The sequence below is a fragment of the Siniperca chuatsi genome, linkage group LG6 (genome assembly GCF_020085105.1).
Source record: "Siniperca chuatsi isolate FFG_IHB_CAS linkage group LG6, ASM2008510v1, whole genome shotgun sequence".
Classification (NCBI taxonomy): domain Eukaryota; kingdom Metazoa; phylum Chordata; class Actinopteri; order Centrarchiformes; family Sinipercidae; genus Siniperca; species Siniperca chuatsi.
Genome location: NC_058047.1, coordinates 16,435,928 through 16,456,233, shown reverse-complemented (window position 1 = coordinate 16,456,233; position 20,306 = coordinate 16,435,928). Strand labels below are relative to the sequence as shown.

At 39.3% G+C, this 20,306-nt stretch overlaps 2 protein-coding genes across 13 annotated transcripts in view; one reads left to right on the top strand and one right to left on the bottom strand.

Moving 5' to 3' along the window:
* Positions 1-7,745: 7,745 nt before the first annotated feature.
* s1pr4 (sphingosine-1-phosphate receptor 4) lies at positions 7,746-16,087 on the bottom strand. Of its 3 annotated transcripts, none has more exons than XM_044199909.1 (3): positions 16,032-16,087; positions 14,728-14,810; positions 7,746-9,602 (listed from the first exon to the last, which is right to left on the bottom strand). In XM_044199909.1, the coding sequence occupies exons 1-3, from the start codon at positions 16,070-16,072 to the stop codon at positions 8,203-8,205; spliced, it is 1,524 nt and encodes a 507-aa protein (XP_044055844.1). In that variant the 5' UTR covers positions 16,073-16,087; the 3' UTR covers positions 7,746-8,202. The 3 variants fall into 3 exon arrangements, with proteins under 3 accessions (XP_044055844.1, XP_044055845.1, XP_044055846.1); XM_044199910.1 differs by lacking the exon at positions 16,032-16,087 and adding an exon at positions 15,747-15,784; XM_044199911.1 differs by lacking the exons at positions 14,728-14,810; positions 16,032-16,087 and adding an exon at positions 10,142-10,194.
* Positions 16,088-16,225: 138 nt separating this feature from the next.
* LOC122877810 (unconventional myosin-IXb) overlaps positions 16,226-20,306 on the top strand; it is a 57,789-nt gene continuing 53,708 nt past the window's right edge. For 4 of the 10 annotated variants that reach the window (XM_044199905.1, XM_044199903.1, XM_044199908.1 and 1 more), the window contains exon 1: positions 16,229-16,621. The gene's annotated coding sequence lies outside the window, so the exon portion shown is untranslated. Of the gene's footprint in view, positions 16,622-20,306 lie in introns of all 10 variants that reach the window. The other 6 variants (XR_006378354.1, XM_044199906.1, XM_044199907.1 and 3 more) reach the window with 3 other exon arrangements.

The following is a 20,306-nucleotide window of genomic DNA, read 5'->3' as shown; positions in this document are numbered from 1 at the left end:
AAAAGGCTGAAAACAGGTTTAGGAAACGTATTGGTGATTCATGATTTCAGAGGACAGGAAATAAAATGTACAGACGTTGCTACTGAACAGTTAACTGAATATATAAAAGTTCTTTTTAAAATCCAAATAATAAAAAATAATCAGACTATTTACAGTATACTGTCTGGTCAAAATTTTCTGTGGGATGAGGGTCTTGGATTCAGTGTTTCTTAAATCCTCAGCAGTGTGACGATAGTGGCATTCTCATTGTCAGTGTCGATTTTTCCAGTAAATTGCAAAAGTTGCACAGTTTCAACTTTCTATTTGAGTTACAGATGTTACACCCAGTTTCAGGCTGCCTGTTTTATACACTGAAATCAAAAGCATGACAATACACATTCTTGATTTCACATCCACACAGCCAGAGATGGGTACCAAGACCAAAGCCTCCAGCTCTCCTTTTAGTCTCCATAGCAATGTCTATATCCCTTTTATCTTCAGGCCTCAAAGGCTGACCAGATTTCATGATGTGGCTGCTTTATTGAGCTCGATCTGCTTTTGTTGCCCCCTCCGCCATTCAATCAGAATCCGTGCGGTTCTGGCCCATGGCTGTGAGCTTGGCAGCATAATTTGGTTTAGAGCTGAGCGGGAACATCTGTTCTACAAAGCTTCAGCTCCTTCCATTCCTCAGGCCTCGTGGAAAAAAACCAAGGCCAGCGGTGGGGCCGCTGCTGCAGCACAGGACCTCCAAACCTGCAAGTCACAAAAGCAAGTCCAAATCCTCTCAAGAATAATCTCAGCGATGAGAAAAGAAGAGTGACAGGCCTTTGAAATGCGAGGTTCAAATGTGCAAAGTTGTGTAGGATTTATAGTTGGGCTGACAGTGATTAATAATATGCTTTATTGATTTCATATGTACAGTAGGAGGTTTTAAACTTTGAAACAAAGTGTTTCATTCAGTCAGATGACTCACATGGAATAGATTTATTATGTGAATACGAAGTATGTACAGTTGTGACATTCATATTTTCAGTGTTTCAGTGTTATTAGTATTATTTTGTCACAGTTCTGGGGTCACAGTCAAGAAATACACACAAAGTTTGTGTCTGTGTCCAAATCCACCTCAAACTGGGATTTATTAAATACTGTATGGAGCTGGTTTCCAAAAACAGTGGATTGTATTTGCTTTCAACAAACAGTGATATATAAACACCTTCAAACCCCGACATCATTTAAAGGAACAGTTCAACATTTTGAGAAACATGCGTATTTGATTTCTTGCCGAAGTTAGATGAGAACGATACCATCTATTTAATCAACCAAGCTGGAGCCAGGCGACAGTTAGCATAGCTTAACACAAAGACTGGAAACAAGAGGAAACAGCTAGCCTGGCTCTGTCCATTGATAAAAAAAATCAGCTTACCAGCACCTCTAAAGCTCATTAAGTAATATTTTACTCTCACTTGTTTAATCCATACAAAAAGAGAAATGTAAAAATTATTTGTGTTTTTTACAGTGACTTATGTGCTGGACTATATCTTGGTTAGGTGCAGTGACTTCCTGAAGTCTTGTCTTTACTGTGAGGTTGCCAGACAACCTGCTGAGGTGCTGGTAGACGGTTTACACCCTCTTCAGTAAATGTCTTCTGACCTTTCTGTCGGAGTGGGCAAACAAAAACAAAACTTCTGCATTGAGGATCCATTCAGAAGCTTCAACATAATCATAAGTAAATAGAGACAAACTATGTTTTTTGGTCATGCTACTAGCATTAGTAGTCTGTTGGTCCACCGCTTTGCTCCAGATTGAAATATCTCACTACTGGATGTATACGGGGCAATGTCCCCAGTGCACATCTGGCCGGGGACCTCTGTTGCGTCTTTCTCCCTCATTTCCTGTCATTTCTTCACTATCGCCATCTAATAAAGGCAGAAAATGCTCAAAGAATAATTGGGAAAAACAAAACAACTATTGGATGTATTGCCATGAATTAGTAGAGATTTGGCTGTAGAGTCTAAGCCTTGCTTCTAAATATATCCTTTGCAGAGCCGCTCTCTAAGAAAACCTGCATCCTCACTTAAGAAACTTTTGGAGCCAAATCATCACCCTTGGAACATCTTCCACAACACAATTAGTTAAGTGGTCACGGTGCTCAGCCACAGCGCAGCAAGAATGAGAGAGGGGATTAAGAAAAGAGAGAAAACATGCTCACATATATTCCCAAGGTTGAGTGCAAAGTCACTGCAGATGGCCGACATCCAGCCCTCAAGAGAAAACTTGTGTTGTCTTTGGTAATTGTCTTCTACACTCACATTGAAAGAGGAATGAAAAGGCACTTTTGTGTGCTTGTGGCAATTTTTCATCTTGTTGGAACATGTTATTTATTTATTTATTTTAAACCGTATTAAAAAGTGGTTAACAATAGAATTTGTGTTGACAGTGTGTCTGCCTCCATCATTTTATATCTCCTAACTTCTGGCCTGTTCTCCTTTGTATCCGCTGTCTCACTATCTAGAATCTGATAAAGAGGAAACAGCTGCGCCCAGAGATGGTGTGGATTTTAAGAGCCCTTCCTCCCGTACATGTAGCCACACTGGCATCAGAGTAAATCTCTCCAGAACAGGCTCTTCTGTGTACCTCTGAGCTATTCTTCTGTTAAGATACAGAGGGGAAAAAATGCAGAACGAAGACGACGTGGCAGTGCATTCAATCAAGAAACAACTAAACAGAATTGGCCTTGCCCTGTTCTCTCTTCCTTCCTCATTCCTCTTGAGCTGTTCTCTTGCTATTTTGTATCTTCAGTTTAGAGACCCACTGCGTGTACGGGGAATAGCAGATGTGTTTGGTATGTGTTGATGGACTGGAGACGTGCATTCATTTAAATTATGAACAAAAAGTACATAAATCCAGTCAATAAAGTCAGATTCACCAGCACCAGAGAAGAAGAGAACGTTGTTCTCCGGCCTCCTCAGACAAGATTCCTCAGCCAGGTGCAGTCGACAGAAACAGACAGGTGAAGAAGAAAAGTGTCTTATAATTGCATGCAAATGTTTGATTGGTTCGTGTGGACATGCAGCTAGTACGCCCTCCCTTGTCTTTTGTTCTGCTTGTTGCAAAAGCATTATGTCAGCTGCCCAAAGGAAAATGGCAAACACAGTGATTGATTGGGTATAATTGTAACCACAACACTGGATATTTGCACAGCCATTGTTGATGTCTGAATGTGGAATGGGACACTGTAATGTAGCCAAATAAAGTGGATGTTTTCTTTGGGAGTTTTACTCAGGGAGCAAGTGCGCTGGGTTAAATAAAGAGAGAGTTTCTTGACGCTGCCAGTTTATGAAATCATCCTGTGTGTGAATGAGAAAGACCAGGTTACGACTGCCTGACCCAGCGGACACCTGGCTGTTACTGTCTGCTTCACATCACTGTGGGAACACATTTACTGTAGATCCATGAGTACACACATGCACAAGCACATAAATGCATATGCTGACATATGGTTAGGTATACACACATAAAACACCTGTGCATTGCATACATGTTTGCTTAAACACACCCAAACAAAGCTCTATTGTGTTTTCTCCTGCCTTGTTTAAAAAGTAAGTAAGTAAAGTAAGTATGACAAATTGAATGATCATGAAAGACATAAAATGTCCAGTATTCAAACTAAATATATTTTCATGACATTAAATCTACTGTCATTATTTTTCAGCTACTTATACAGTACATTCTGCTGTTTAAATGGACTGCAAGGTTGCAGATCATGCAAATGTTTTCATGTAACAAAAACAGTCAGACAGTTAAATCGCGTCTAGCTGGATTATCTCTGGATTAATATCTGGATTAATATTCTGACATGCTATTGCACCACTTTTCAGTGAGCTGTAAGTACAGAAGAAAACAGAACAAGATGTCACAGGCTCCCGCCTTTACAGTTTTCCATTCCCATGAGAATTGCATGTATGTGTGACAACATGTCAGCAAGACAGGAATGATAATCTATCCTCCAACATCTGAGTCAATACATTCCTGAAATTTCAGACATTTATTACGTTGTGGGAGTGTTTTTTCTTCACCACAGCTAGCCCATACATTTTCTGTCATATGTGTTAGTGTGAACTTTGTGTCTAAGCTCTTATTTCTTATTAGTGTGGTGCCACTCACAGTTACGGTACTGGACCTGGCTCTCATGTGATCAGTTCTTCAAGTCTTTATGGGTTGTGCTTGATACTCAGCAGAGGTTTTGGGTGGAGTATCCCTTTAAATTGATTGCTGTGCCTGTCAGAGATACCATGAGGAGTCTATTGTAAAGCTGTCAGTCTCAGCAGTTAAGCTAGAAAAATCTCATTATAACTGATGGGAATGATGGCTAAGAATACAAACGTCGAATTTCCCTTCAACAAATAAAAAATACTTACAACTGATTATAGTTTGTAACAAAAACATTACTTATCCATGATGATTGATTAGAGAGTTTATATTTTTCCAGGCTGTTATGTTACATTCAGTTTTTGTGCAGCACACGTGCCATCAAGTTGTCGCAGTGCTGATGTATCACACACACCCCATGTAGCTTCTCTGTGCCTCACCCACTGCCTTCCCCTCTCCTCAGACAGTACATCATTAGCTGTCTGCTGAACACCTGGAGGCAAAGCCAGCGAGGTAATTATTGAGGGCATAGCCACGTCTGCACGCAACCATCATTAACCCATCGTACCTCATTTAGAGCAGAGAAAAGGCCTTGTTGTTGTAAGGGGAGAAGGAGAGACAGAGCAGCGTGGATTGGTGATCAGCCCCCAGACATGTCAAATATGATACAACAAATGTCTCTGAGCCTAGAGCTAATAAAGCCTGGAATTTGCTGTTGCTTTTTCATCATGCACCGGACCTGGAGCTGCGCCAGGACGTAGGATGAGGGAGGCTTATCCCCTACTTCTAACCATAAAGATGCAGGAATTCATGAGAGAGGAACTCACACAAACACACACACACAGCAATGACTTATTTGCTTCCCCAGCCACAAAAAAAAAAAAAAAAAAAAACAGGAAAAGATTTTGAGGAGAGCCTAAGAAATCCTTACTTCTAAGAAACCTCATAAACGACTGCAGAGACCAGATTTAGAGTATGTGAGTTTACGGGCATGTTTCTCTATAAGTGTGTGCACATGCGTCTACAGAATGTATGTGTGGGCATATAGGTTATGCATGTAGCTACATTTGCAATTGAGTATGTGTTTAAATGCACTCAATTTTAAGTTGCTTCACTGTCATAAGCACATGATGAATAATAAATATGTGTGTGTCTGTATATTTGAATGCATGCTTTCCTGTTGTTATGGCACTGCACAATCACCTCAGCTACTGTGTGTGTGGCTGTTTCAGGTAAAAGGATGTAGTCAGTTTCTTCCTTTCTCACCTCAACTCTTCGGTTCCTTCATCCAGTCATCACTGACGAGCCCGTGCAGCTCACACACGCCATGAACAGGAATGCCTGTGTGACAGGCTGCCAGGATAGTGGAACATCTCAAAACTCATTATTGATAAGCAAGTGAACTATTTTTTAAGTTAGGGTGACTTGCAATTTTTTTGTTTATTTTAGTTGTTAATATCTTTGACCAAAAGCTGATCAAGCTGAATATTGTTAGTAACTGCTGAACAAATTGATTTTATTTCTCCTTGCTTGCATGAATATACAGTATATTATAGAGCTGAAGTCCCACCTATTTTCCAGATTAGCTTCTGTTCCACTCTTTTATTGATCTAGTGTCATTTCTTCTTTTATTGTTCTTTCTGAAAAACTGAAACAAAGAAGATGATAAGAGAGATGATAAGATGATAACAAAGAAGAGATAAGAGAGATTGAGAGCATGTGTGTCGCTAAAACTCACAGATTACAGCATAGCTAGAACAGTAGTAAATAAGTACTCATTAGACAATGGACAGAAAATCCCAGTATCATGTTTGAGCATCTTAAAAACCGCTCTATGAGAAAATACACCTCCTGGGGAGGCTAATGGAACAGAGACTAACTTGAAAAGGGGATGCGGCTTCAGCCCTGTAGTCTACAGAGACACTTTAAGGCATTTAGAAAAATATTATGCAAATTCTGGCTAAGAAAAAAGGATTAAGGATATTTTCACCATCTTGCCATCTTGCTTAATCTCTTTTATCATCAGCATGGGTTTGTGAACATGACTCACACACACACACACACACACACACACACAATCCACCACCACAGACTCTTATCAGCAGATTGATCTGTCAAATGATTTGTAATGCATCAATCATTTTCAGAATGTCTGCTGACACATTATTATTTTAATGGTTTTCAAATGGTTTGAGTTTTCCGCTAAAATAAAACATGTAGGATTTTAATGTTCACTGAAGTAAAAACAAACAAAATGGGACAAAACAGGCCTCTTGACATATATTTGTTCATTTATATTTATAAAACTGATTTCAAGCTGGCCTGGGTGCTTTGTGGTTAAAGGGCCTAAAAACACGTTTTCTCCATCAGCTTCTTACTCTGAGCGAATTTTGTGCTACATGAACACACTATTTTCTACACAAGAATATTTCTTGTTATTTTACATGGGAGATATCTGTTTTTTGTGGTTTTGCCTGTGCTCTGCTAGTTTGAAGTGGGTGGAGTTTAGTTGGAAAAAGGTGATGTCACGTACTTTTAGCAACATTTGAATCAGAATCTGATTACAGTTGGTTTCCAGGCAACTGTCACTCAAATCAAACTACACCACCCTGCAACACATTAGCTGAGATTTTGAGTGTTAAAAGCTGAATAAATAATAACTATATATAATATTTTCTGAACGTTAACTTCAGTTGTTGCTTAATTAGTCATGAATATTTAATGATATAGAGAAATAGGGCTTTAAAATGTAAATGGTTATTCCTTTAAGATATGATGTGAGAACTGGGCTACTGCCAAAGTGTGAAAATAGATACTTCAGAAAGTAAAGCAAACACATTATTCTGAAAGTGGGAACTTTCAAATCTTCAACCTTTAAATAGCCTACAGTGTTGACTTCTCACGGCTAGTGAGACTTAAATAAAAGAGCTGCACACTTTGCATACTCTGCCTTTGCTGAATAGCAGACTATAGGCTTTTGTTTTGTGAAAATACTCAAAATACTTAAATCTCACATGAAGACAAAATAAGTTGTTCCAGTATGCAGGAGCAGAAGTACAGTAGCATAGCCTGTATAACTTACAGGTGCATACTATCGACTGAACCTTATCTATCTACCCCGCCAGACTGTCATAATGAATTTATCAATTAGCCTGGCTGTGTGTGCCCTTGGGGCTGCAGTCCCAGCCCTCACCTCCTCTGTTCTGAACTTCAATCAGTCATCCTGTCAGAAAAGCAGGGAGCGGAGAGTAGCCCGGAAAAGGCCTTTTGACGTGTCTGTTAAGTCTGACAAAGATGACAAACCTTTAAAACTAAAGTTAAGAATATTTGTGTGTTTTGCCAAGCCTGCATTAAACTGATTAGTGAACAAACATCTTGTTTTTGGCACAGATTAAAATATGTCACTTTAATGTGGTGGGATATGTAAAAGTTATATATGGTAAATTTAGAAAAACTATTAAGCATTTGTGTTGAGATTACTGTAATGTCTATTTTCTTGCTGGGAAAATCTAATCATCTGATCCATCCGCAGAAGCCAATCAAGGTGTTGATCATGTGTCTCCCTCCAGAGGAAAGCAGAGGTAGTATACTTACTGAAATCAGCATGCACTCATATATAAAGCAAAATAAACTTTATTATTTTTAGTTGTCTGTATACAATAAAACATCAGGCTTACACAAAATGTTACATGTTAATTACAATACATATATACATATTTTTCCATTCTGCACATTATACATTTCCATGTTAACTCTTTTGTATATAATACTTCTTGTAAATAATCTGCCATAATATACATAAACATTTTTTTGACTCTGTAATATCAACAAGTACAGTGCAACAACAGATCAAGTGTAACTGTAAAATGCATTAAGAAAATATATGTCTTGTAATTGAATAAAAAACTCCTGCTTTTTGTGATATTATTGCAAACTTTTCTGACAGTGTGTAATCATCAATGCAAGTACCTGCTGGCAAAGCACTGAACATTCAAACCAAAACTCAGAGGAAACGGTTAGATGTGTATCAGTGCACACAGGTCTTATTTGCTTGGGAGGGGAGCACATTGTGGTTTAACCACTTGAAACTGACAGGCAGCTGGTAGTGGAGCTCAGCCTATATTTTTTGGGTGCCCTGCGAGGCTTGTTAGGAGTTGATGGTGGAGAGGCCACGCTCAGATTCCTGACCTTGTTAAAACTGTTCCTCAGACTGTCCCTCCTGCTCTCTGAGGTGCTGTTGGTCTCCTTGGATGTGAATGTGTCTGGGTGACAGAGGCCAGACCTCAGGCAGCAGCAGCACAGCAGCTCTGCAATAGCCTTCCTCATCTCACTGCTGCCCAGGGCGTAGATGATGGGGTTCAGGCCGGAGTTGAGGACAGCCAGGGAGATGCAAAAGTCAGCGCTGAACAGCAGCGCACACTGGCGGGAGACACAGAAGAAATCCACCAGTAGCAGCAGGAACAGTGGCCCCCAGCAGATCATAAAGACCCCAACAATGGTGATCACAGTTTTAAGCAGAGCCAAGGACCGCTTGCGACTACGCTGGGGGCCCAGCTGTGCACTCCTGTGTACGTGGCAGTAGATGGCACCATAGAGCACGCCAATAGCCAGGAGGATGAGGAAGAAAATGATAAGGGAGAAAAAGATGTAGGTCTTGGAGTAGAGAGGGAGGAGGGTGGAGCATCCATCCAGGCTGCACACACAGTTCCAACCCAGCAAGGGGAGGAAGCCAATCACCAGCGCCAAAACCCAGCAGAGTGCCACCAAGCCGTAGATCCTATAGTAGGTCTTCCTGGTGGACTTCTGGGGCAGTGGCTTCATCATAGTGGTGTAACGCTCCACAGCAATCAGCAACAAACTGAATATGGAAGCTGCCAGGGCCACAAACAGCATCCCTTCCCTGAAGAGCCACAGAGCAGGGGTGAGGCGAAATGTCTGGCTGCCAGACAAACAGATGTTGACAACGTAGGCAGCGCCGGTGAGGAGGTCACTGAGCGTGATGTTGGCAATGCAGACGTAAACCCAGCGCCGACTGTGGCGGATGCGGGAGATGACTGCCACCAGCACCATGAGATTCTCCAGGATGATGAAAATACTGAAGAAGAGGAAGACGGCCGTGGAGGCACTGATGTGGCTCTGGGTGTTTGAGATGGTCCTGTTCTGCAGGCGGCCGGTGTGGTTGTAATGGCGCAAGATCACATGGCTAATCCCAGTGGCTGTGGCTGTGTCATCCGATATGGTGGTGTTGCTGGGGTAACTGGGTAAGTGGTACAAGTCGGGGCATGAGGAGGAGGAAGTGAGGGAGGAGAAGACATTCATAGCGACGGCTGAGCTGGTCAAGATCAAGGCTGTCGGTGGGAACAGGTTGAACCGAGCTGGTACGAGCTGCAAGGGAATTAGTGTGGAACTCCTGTGATCAAACAGGCTATCATCACACTCTAACCACTGGAGCTCTGCCTGTACACAACACACACCTGAAAAGAAGAAATAAGAACAATTTCAACATGGCTATGTGAAAAAAAATCCTCTCACTCTCATAACTGTATTGTGTGCTTCCTCAATACAGTGCTTTAATCAATTTAAAAGGCATCATTTAAATGCCCCTCATATGCCACAACACTCCACCTAGTTGTGGTTAACACAGGATGACTGAGCAGCTGCAGAGGGCATTTAAATCAACACGCGAAGGAAATACACATTGTTTCTTACAAGAATACAAAATGGGCAAAAACATCAGTTAAGTTTTTTCTTTTTTTCCCCTCCTAAAATCTCTTCAGTGACATCAATCAAAATAAATTAATCAAAAATGACTAAAGAAACAGAAAGCTTTTTTCCAAGGTTCATATTGTTTTAAATCAAATCTGAGCAAAAAATACATTAATTTGTCCAGTACACATCAAGTACTGCATGCTGCACCCCAAGAGTTAAGTGGAAATTCTGAAATCTGTTTTAAAATTAAATGATATCCATTACTGTAGAGTGAAGTAAATGCTGTGCAGTGAAGAGTACTTACTTAGGCTGCTGGAGGTGATGCTGAGTGTGTGAGAAGACAACGTAGTTAACGTTGACTACAGATTGCATATTTTTGATGGGGAAGTAAGCCAGAGAAGGTTAGATAGTCCACACCCAAAACACACTACACACACACACTACACACACACAAACACACACACACACACTTGATATGCAACAGAGAGATTGCAGTCACTTTTGTTCCATCATCATGTAAAATGACACGAAGCACCAGTGAGAATTTTACAGCCTACAATTCTAAAATTTCACAAAGAAGTCAAAATTGTTCGAAAAGTATCTTCCGTCTATTTCACAAAATCTATTTTATCCTAACTGATATTTAACAATTTTCCACCACTTTTCTGGTGCATCAAGATCGTGATGTTTTCCCAGGACATCATGCAGATTTTACTACAACAGCACATCCAAATCCTATTGCTCAAGCTGCACTATGATAACTTATACGGGAAAGGCTCTTTCAAAACACGTGCCACACTAAGCCAATTGTAAATGTTTTGTGACTCAATATTTTTAAGGATATGTGGCAAGAATCTCACTTGCACTTATTAGCCAAGGCGTTATTACAAAAGCCTCAAATTAGAATTTATTTTTCTCAATATTTCTCAGAAACTATAAGAGAAAAACAGGAAATCCCAATCAGATGGAAATGCGCCCCTCCCTGCAGATAGAAGGTTTCATACGTCTCATCGCACAGCTGTGGTTGTTGGTTTGGATTGACAGGCCACAGTCACATTATTCACTTCATGCTGTTAATGTCACCATGCATGGCACACTTGACAAACCTCCAACCATGCACCAGCAGACCCTAACCACATGGCATAAGACATAAGACAGGCAGTGGCATTGAGACCACTTTCAAGTCAACCATAATCATATAATATACTGAGAACCAGCATACGAGGCATCTTGCAAGCACCAGAAAGTGATGCCAGACCCCAAAATCAAGAAACCACTTTTCAAATATGAGCAAAACCAGAACTCATTTGCTCTTTAGAGTGGAGTTTTCAAAGAGCTGTGATTATATATTTCAAGCTTTCAACATAGTAGGCTCTAATTGTATCAGTGCACTATAATTATCATTTATCAAATGCTTCAAAAGCATGCTAGAAAAAGTCAATTGAAACCTTTGAGAAAATATAACTATAATCAGGCCAATGCCCCAAATGTTTCTCTAAGAAAATATTGTTTTTCATGCTCATAGAAAATGTTATTTTAGTAATAAGAAAACATTGCAAGTGGGTATTATCTGTCATCTTCCATCTATGTCCATCACAAATGTTTCTGTGGTTTCACTCAACAGTTCTCCCGTTTGCATGGTTTCTCCATTCAAGAGCAAGAAAGGAGAGAGCACATGTATAGACAGAAACAATGCAAATGTTATTTGACTTTGAGAGACTTGACCTACATTGTAGGTCAAGTGTAACTGTAATGAGGCATACATTTCATGGGCCTTCCCCATGAAATCAAAGTAGCTAATTTCTAACACAACTTCTCCTTTTCAGTCCTGAGATGTAAAAAAAAAACCCAGACATGCATCAATAAACCATATTATAAAAGCTTTGATATAGGATATATGTTCTTCTATATAAATCTATTGATACTGTGGCAAGCCTGTAATTTTAAATGAAATGAGGGCAAAGAAAAACGCAGTTTAAAAAAATACACACTAAGCTATCGCAACCCAAGGTGTTAACAACACCCATGACTGTTACCAACGCCCTTACTCTGAAAATATAACTTCAAACAGCACTGCAACCACAAAGTGCGTATTCTAAACCACAAGTGTGTGTGTGTGTTTGTTTTTTTGTTTAACTGTTAAGCAGAACCAGCCCTGTAGGCTTTTATTGTAGTGGCTCTAAATAAGACTGTGCTTATGCCCTCGAGTCAGTCCAGTGATCATTTTGTTGGTCCAATGATATCCAACAAACTCCTCCTGCCACCAGCTTTTATATTTGTTTATCCTGTTCAGAGTTGCAGGGGTCTGAAGCCTATCCCAGTATGCACTGGGTGGGAGAGCATGCAGACAGGTCGCCGGTCTATCACACCTACAGGCATTTAGTTTCCAATTCAACAGCACTGCATGTCTTTGGACTGTAGGGAGAAACCCATGTCAACATGCACACTCTCATAATAAAACGTTTGTTGCTCAATTTTAATATACTGCTATGGAAACTTGTTCTTGCCAGCTCTTTATCTTTGTTTAATGATTTCAGACTTTCCGTGTTTTTAACATTGGAATACTATGAATTGTGGGTATAGTAACACCTCAAACAAAGCATTGCAGAGTCAGAGGTCAAAACCTGACGCCTACATTTCCCACAATGCATTTCTATACCATTGTTGGACTTGTGATGGCCAGTAAAAAAAGCATGAAAATCGATGCAGCAGAACCAGAAATATCTTCTTTTTTATTACATGCAATCTTCTTTCTTGTCAAAACCATAGAGGTCAAAACCTGGCACCTACATTTCCCACAATGCAACCTAAATACCGACAGTTTGGTTGGAGATTCGGGTGTGTTATGCTAGTAGCGGCTAAAGTAGCCTCAAGCCACTAGCCTCATGCAGAGATGAGGAGCGGGCTACAGAGGTCTGATAAGCTCACTTCTTTCTAACTCCACACCTCCAGATTTTTTTCATTTGCTTGACGACTACAGCTCCAGCCAATGCAATGTAAACAGACTTTGATGTGTGAAAACAGTGGAGTTTCCTTTTAAAATATCAGAACATGCTGTGCAGCATGTATCTGTTCTATGTAATTCAAAGTGTGAGTGTTTGTTGCTCAATTTTAATATACTGCTATGGAAACTTGTTCTTGCCAGCTCTTTATCTTTGTTTAATGATTTCAGACTTTCCGTGTTTTTAACATTGGAATACTATGAATTGTGGGTATAGTAACACCTCAAACAAAGTATTGCAGAGTTATGGAAAATGTGCATAAAACAATCAAAAAAGGGCCTTGCTAATTTCACAGTGAGCCCTCGTGGACCAGTCATGAACACATGTAGAAGTCTGTAGAAGTGGACATTATGACAAAGCCAGAGTTTTCTTAGTGTCAGCATTTGGTGAGTATTACAGAGACTTCATATTTAGGCACATATTTGCCTTTGTGTTCAGCTTTGATAGTTGCTGCTTAGGTCCAAGCACATGGAGGACCTGACCTGAAAATTGAGCTACTGCAAAATAAGCTTGATTCATCACCCCAACAAAGTTTCTTATCTCACAGTTGAACAGTTGTTCAATTTGATATTCTCTCGTATAACATTAAAACATGAAACAACCCATAAAATTGCTGCTGTACTGCTGTCCGTGGGTTTAAACTTTGAATTATTTTGTGCTTTTTGCCCCCAACCAATAATATCACAACAACAGGAGCCTTTGACGAATGATTGAAAACACCTTGCTCTTACATCACTGATTATGGTGTGATCAGACATGCAGCATTCTTAAGAGCAATCCACTTATTTAGCATTGCATTTCTATACCATTGTTGGACTTGTGATGGCCAGTAAAAAAAGCATGAAAATTGATGCAGCAGAACCAAAAATATCTTCTTTTTTATTACATGCAATCTTCTTTCTTGTCAAAACCATAGAGGTCAAAACATGGCGCCTACATTTCCCACAATGCAACCTAAATGCCGACAGTTTGGTTGGAGATTCGGGTGTGTTATGCTAGTAGCGGCTAAAGTAGCCTCGAGCCACTAGCCTCATGCAGAGATGAGGAGCGGGCTACAGAGGTCTGATAAGCTCACTTCTTTCTAACTCCACACCTCCAGATTTTTTTCATTTGCTTGACGACTACAGCTCCAGCCAATGCAATGTAAACAGACTTTGATGTGTGAAAACAGTGGAGTTTCCTTTTAAAATATCAGAACATGCTGTGCAGCATGTATCTGTTCTATGTAATTCAAAGTTCTTCACTCATTTACAGTTGCATTTACTCATTTTTGGACCACTTATAACTCCATAACAAGCTGACAGACACATCTGTCATGTAAGAAGACTCTAAGACCCAACAGTCTTCAGGTTTTCATTGCAACCAAAGCCTCCACCAACTTATTAGAATTTGAATAAAAACCTGCAGATGGCTCACATATAAGCAACCAGTTGCCTACTTACACATCCACTGCACCACCAGCCTTTTCACATTACTCACAGCCACTTGATTCATTGTTAATATAAAAAATATTGATTAGTGGAGCTTTAAACTTTTAGGGAAACCACCTCCCTTCCTCTTGTGGATCTTTGATGTCAACTCACATTGTGTGTTGTGGTCAAACAATAACAAATATCAGAACTCTGATCCAAGGATGATGGAAACAGTTAAAATCGTTTGTGTAAAAAATCTGTTGGGAATTATGTACAATTTGTTGGAGAAATGGCTTGATGGTGGTACTAGACCCCAAGAGCCTGAAAGGAAAAGATTGTCATTTTAATCTCATGGTTGAGAGACAGGTTAGTGGTCACAATATAGCTTTTTATTATGGTGAAACCATATGGCCAAATGGTGCAATTTACGAAACAACCTATTTCAAACAAATGTGTTTGCTTGAGTGTTAACTTACAGTCTTTGGGGTAAAGATACTGACTTGCATGGTGTTGAGCAGTCAACATCTGGTGGCCACAAAGCAGTATTACAGTCATTTTCCTGTCGAGGAAAACATGCAGCATCTCTGTGAGACCGCTGAAGATGCTAAAAAGCTAACTGAAATCATGAAATGTCACAAAATTATTTTTTCCTTTGTAATTGTTGTAATTGAATTGTAATGTTAATGTTAAATATGGATAACAGACACAACTTGTAACATGAATTGGAATAAATTACTTCTTGTAATGAATGAATTCTTTGTAAATTTAATTGTTAATCCCAATTTTGGACTGTTGGTTTTGCATTTAACAACGAGCTTGAGAAATCTCAATTCCTCAATGTAAAATTAATTTATTTCATTATAACAAGTCACTCCTTGTTTGCATGTTGAGGAAGGTCTTCTACACTTTAAAAAACACAATCTATGCAGTGAGCTAAACATTTCTAATAAAGGTTTAAGGCAGTGGTTAGTTAGTCTTTGAGGTTTTTACTGGAAGCAATGGTTAAGCTATGGAAATGGTGTTGGATAAAACACAACAAATTTAATGATAGTGATTACAAATCAGAAAACAATTAAATATCATCTACCATACCATGAACAAAAGTTAGGCATTAGGTATTTTAAAGATAAATTAGTACAGTAATGAAGAAACTGGATTTACAGAAGTGTAGACTAGAAGACTGAATTAGGTACATTGTCCCTCATCAGGAAGAAACAAAATATCACTGGTGAAAAATCAACAATCAAATCCCCCATAGGGAGTACACAATACTAATTAATCTAGTAAACATACACAGAGAGTCCAAAAGAGTAACGAGTAAAATACACAGGCCTTAAAGTTATCACAAGCAGTAATTTAAAGGTTACTTAGGATGTTGTATTAGCACACATTCGCCTCAGACAACTAGTATTAGTTGGCAGTAAAATTAACACAGAAAAGCTAAATAAACAAATCAACAATCACAAAATAGGTATAATTAAAAAAGAGTACCTACATATAACGCTGTAATAATGGCATTTTAGGGGAAGATAAAAGATGCCTGTCAATATTTGCTTGGTCACAGATCTGACAAAATGGTGGCTCTAACAATGTTAGTTAAACTGCTGTGGAACTGTGCCAGTAGTGGTTGCTAATAGCAACAAAATGTTCAACTGAAACCAAATGCTGGCGGCAGAATACAGCTCATAAACTCATTTTAAGACAAAACCGAGCTGTCATTTGTGTCTAGTGTAATGAGATTTTTCTACTTGAATAATAAATGCGCATCTACGTACATCACCTGAGCTCATAGTTTAGCAATATTGCTGACACCAGAGCCATTGTGCCGCCGTGTAGTACCACCGCCGTAATCCTGCAGAGGGCGCTGTTGTTTAATAAATGTGCAGAATCAACAGGGTGCCTTCATTGTATAGAATCTGGCTTGTGCCTTTTTCCTCAACTTTTTTTTCCACCGCTCAGACTGCTTCTGTTATTTAGACAAGAGAAAGGAAGTAGCGACAGGCTAGGTGGTTAGCCGGTCTGAAACCACACAGTCTGTCAGGAAAGACTGGACTTTTGAGCCTATTTTATCCCAGAGACTGCTCTTCTTTATTTAATATAACGTTAAGCGTGTAAGTAGGCTACGTTTTTTTGTCGGTTCGTTTTTATTTTTTCTCCACCCCGGTTTCAAACTGACTCAACTGGGAGCTTTGTCTGTCTGGGACTCCACCGTTGTTATCCTAGTTGGTACAAGTCAGTCTTGGTTTAATCAAAAGAGAAAACAAACCACAAACCGAAAAGCTGCGACTCGGTTATCATTTATTTTTGGTTGAATTGCGAGGAAGGCAATTAAGGATTACACCAAGACAATGAGAAAAACTGCCGGGAAAGGTAACGTTACGTTAAATAATGTCTGCTTGTGCACTTGGGTTTATACGAGCATGTTCTTTAAAGCAAAAGTTTATATGGCAAAGTGATGAATTAATCGAAATATTTTGAATTATTGTTGTCGAAGGACATGAGTTTAATTTGTATGGCTACGAGGCACTGCATTGACCGAGCTGTTATAGGAAGTTGTTGTGAAGTAGCTAGCTCAGTGAATATCTCCGACTACTAACGTTAACCCTTTTAACCGTTTAAAGTTAGTTTTTAACGTCCCATTTTTAAGACAAAATGGAGCTAGCTTACTAGCTGTCTTTCACAGCCGTCCTGGCTGACTGTAATGATAATAGTTGATCACAGCCGCCTACATAGTTGCATCCAGTGTGTGAATGAGCTGAGAATGTAGGCTGACTTGTTGCAGAGCAATGTCCCCAGGCCTGGTTGATAATGTGACTAACCTACATGTCAGTGGATTTAGGTTTTGTTGGGGTCAACAAGGCTCACTTGGATTTCAGAAAAAGCTCCACAGTGTTGAGTTTTTGCAGAGTCTTGAGTGGGTCCTTGATATAAATCCAACCGGAATAGTCTAGAAGGGGGCAGCTACAACTTATCCAAATTACCAGTGTATCATTACTGTTATTATGTGCCCTCCATGGGGCACAATTTATGGCTGAATACAGCCATGATTGCCAGGATAGGTGAAGTAGTATAATTCAGCAAAAATGAAGCAACAGATATATTTAGCGCTGGGAGATATATTGATACAATATTGTTATAGTTATATGGGATAAGTATTGTCTGAGACTTTTACTCTGATATAATAATACAACTTAAATGTCTTTTCCCCAGACTTAACTACATCACTGCAACTAACCGACAACTTTCTGAACTTATTTGACTGTCTGGCTGAGTAATATCAGCAGTGATTGCCTCTACTTACTTTTACTATCATTGCACACTAATATTAATATCACCCACCCCTGGTTTATGTCTGTAATCATCTTAAACTACTGTCACCTCATCAATTTAGAGGTCAACAATTAGGACTGGAGATATGGTTGAAATCAATAGCATGATATTTATAAGGATGTTTTCCAATGTTGAATAATATTATGTCATGGCAAATTTATTCAGAAACAAATATAAAATAATCACACTGATGTGATCATTTTGTAGCTGGTTCTTCCATACAGTAGCACATTAGCAAACCCTTAACAAAATCTTCCACACAAGGACCAAGTTCTCGCTACATGACTAACGTCTGGGTGATGGAAAAAAAGTAATCATACATAGGAACACTAAAATTACGCACATATGCACTTCACTTGGAAGTTCCTCTCCCTCTCCATTTCCCTCATTCCGTCTCTCTGGTTTACTTTGGTCTGAACATGTGTGCTCTTATAGTGGCCTAGCTAGCAAGTAATTTCCTCATGGTGAAATAATATCTTTACACTTTCTTCTGTCACACAAGCAGCTTAATAAGCCACATGTCGTGACCCAGGCCTTCATGAATGGCTTGAAATAAGCTGTCAGGCTAAAGAGTGGAAAATTATAAATATTCACCTGCTGGGGGGTTTAGGGATGTACAGCAAATGTACTGAAACCCTGCAAAACAAGTAGGTGGGGAATCAGTTTGTACTGGGTGGAATTAACCTATCCTATTCCATTTTATTTTAAGTTTTTGAGTGTAGTTTTCTTAGCAAATTATATTTTAATTACTATGTGTTTTTTTTGTTGTTGTTTTTTTTTTTAGTTATAATCAATAAGAACATTAATAATAACAGTCATTTCTTTACCACAAATGGACACGTAATTATTCAAATAACTGCAACAAAACAGTCAGGTTGTTCATCAGGTGTTTTTGGATTAAAAAAAGCACAACGCAGTTCATCACTACAAAGCTTCTGCATGGAATATAAATAAACTGACATCTCATTAAAAAGAAGAACGCAACCAGACTGCCTTTAAATTAAGTCTTCAAGACCAAACTTTGGAAGTGACATTAAACCGAATGTAGATTACATTTAATTTATACAACATATATGACCTTACATGTCTATTATTTATATTGAAATTTTAATAGTCAGTAATAGAGCAATTGAATATAACCTTTATGAGCATCGTAAAGTTAATTTGACAAAAAAATGGACCACCTTCTCCAGGAGGCGTGTGAATGAGTGGTGGGTGTATGTGCAACGATGGTGTAGGGCCTGCCAACTACTCTGTGCTGTGGATCAAGCATCAGCATATTCAATCCAATCAAGGTCCCCATCTGTCAAATTCAAAATCTAATTAACATCCCGATCCCTTAGAGACAGCTTAACAGTCAAATCTCCATTTATTAAAATTTTGAAGTATTTTAATAAATTCAAAATGTATTAAATGTATTCCTCTCTCACAATTTCAATTCTAGTAACTATTTAAAAATGTAAAAGGGAAGAGATGGGATATTACTGAATACAGATCATTTTCAGATATGAACATATCTGAACTGTAATATTAAGCAAAATGTGTTGGGTTTTTTTCCCCACTTAACAGACCTGTCCCAATATCTTCAAATTATTGCAAACAGATCCCCCTCCCCCAAGTTATGTTGCAACACACAGCCAATTGTATCCCATACCTCCTTGTAGTGCTTCTAAACACTCAGGCAATCCACAGAATGGCTCTCTGCCGTCTTTGAAAGAAAAGGGCCATATGGCCCCCTGCTAATGGTTGGTACTCTGCAAACCCCACTGCAGAGCTGACAGTGGTTGAGGACAAGAAGGGGGTGGGGTAAGGAAGACCAATTCAGCCTTGAGTTGTAATTGGTCTACACATCCTGCTGGATGCAATTGTGTGAAACTGCGGATGAAAAGATAATTGCCTCGATCATAGCTGTGCCAACATTTCTCACAGGAGAGATTCAAGGGTTTCCTCAGACTCAACTTTCATATTCAGTTTTATTAAATTTTTTTCAACCACAAAATCTTACCTTGTGTTTTTATTAAATACTAATTTCCTCACAAATAACACTATAAATCAGTCTTATCTCAGCTAAGCTTTGTGTGTTTTAACAATCCACAGAGCTGTTAGTTTAATCTGTAGAGGCAGTGTCCTGCTTATTGTACTATGCCAGTGTTTTTAGTAAATTTAGGTCTGTAGCTGTTCTGGATCATCAACCTGAACCACATTAGAGGAACTTTAGTTGTTTCCAAATACGATGCCCATCAGGCAAGCTGCTCTTTGCTGTGACACCACAACCGCAGCTAGCAAGATAGTTTATAAAAATGTAAAATGTTTTTTAAAGGCAACAATGATGAAGTGGTGGGTGAAGAATGGTGAAGAAATTGCACAAGATATAGGTGCAAAAATACCTTGTTGTATTTTGTCCGTTTGCCTAGTTCAAAGCAAAGATGTATGGTTTGTGTACTGTATTGTAACCCTGTTCATGCGAGTTCAGTATTAGGTTGTTCTTGGGTTCCTCTTTTTATGTTTTGCTTCAGAATCTGACTAATTTAGGTTCTGACAGAACAAGGACAGAAGAACAGGTCGAGCTATGGTGTGCTGTGGCAGCAGAGTTATTTCTAATGAGTCCCTTAGCAGCATTCGTTGTGTCTGTGCAGTTGGTGTACTGGGCAATGATAATGTATGCTACCTGTGGAATGACGCAGGCACCTGCAGTCCCATGGCTCTGCAGGACAGCCTCAGTGGG

Excerpts from the sequence above, each read along its gene's own strand:
- s1pr4 (XM_044199909.1), bottom strand. The coding sequence starts at position 16,072 with ATGGCTCTGGTGTCAGCAATATTGCTAAACTATGAGCTCAG. Across the intron at positions 14,811-16,031 it reads TTGCTAAACTATGAGCTCAG|GAAAATGACTGTAATACTGC; the intron begins GTGATGTACGTA and ends TTTCCTCGACAG. Across the intron at positions 9,603-14,727 it reads GTATCTTTACCCCAAAGACT|GTGTGTGTTGTGTACAGGCA; the intron begins GTAAGTTAACAC and ends TCTTCTTTTCAG.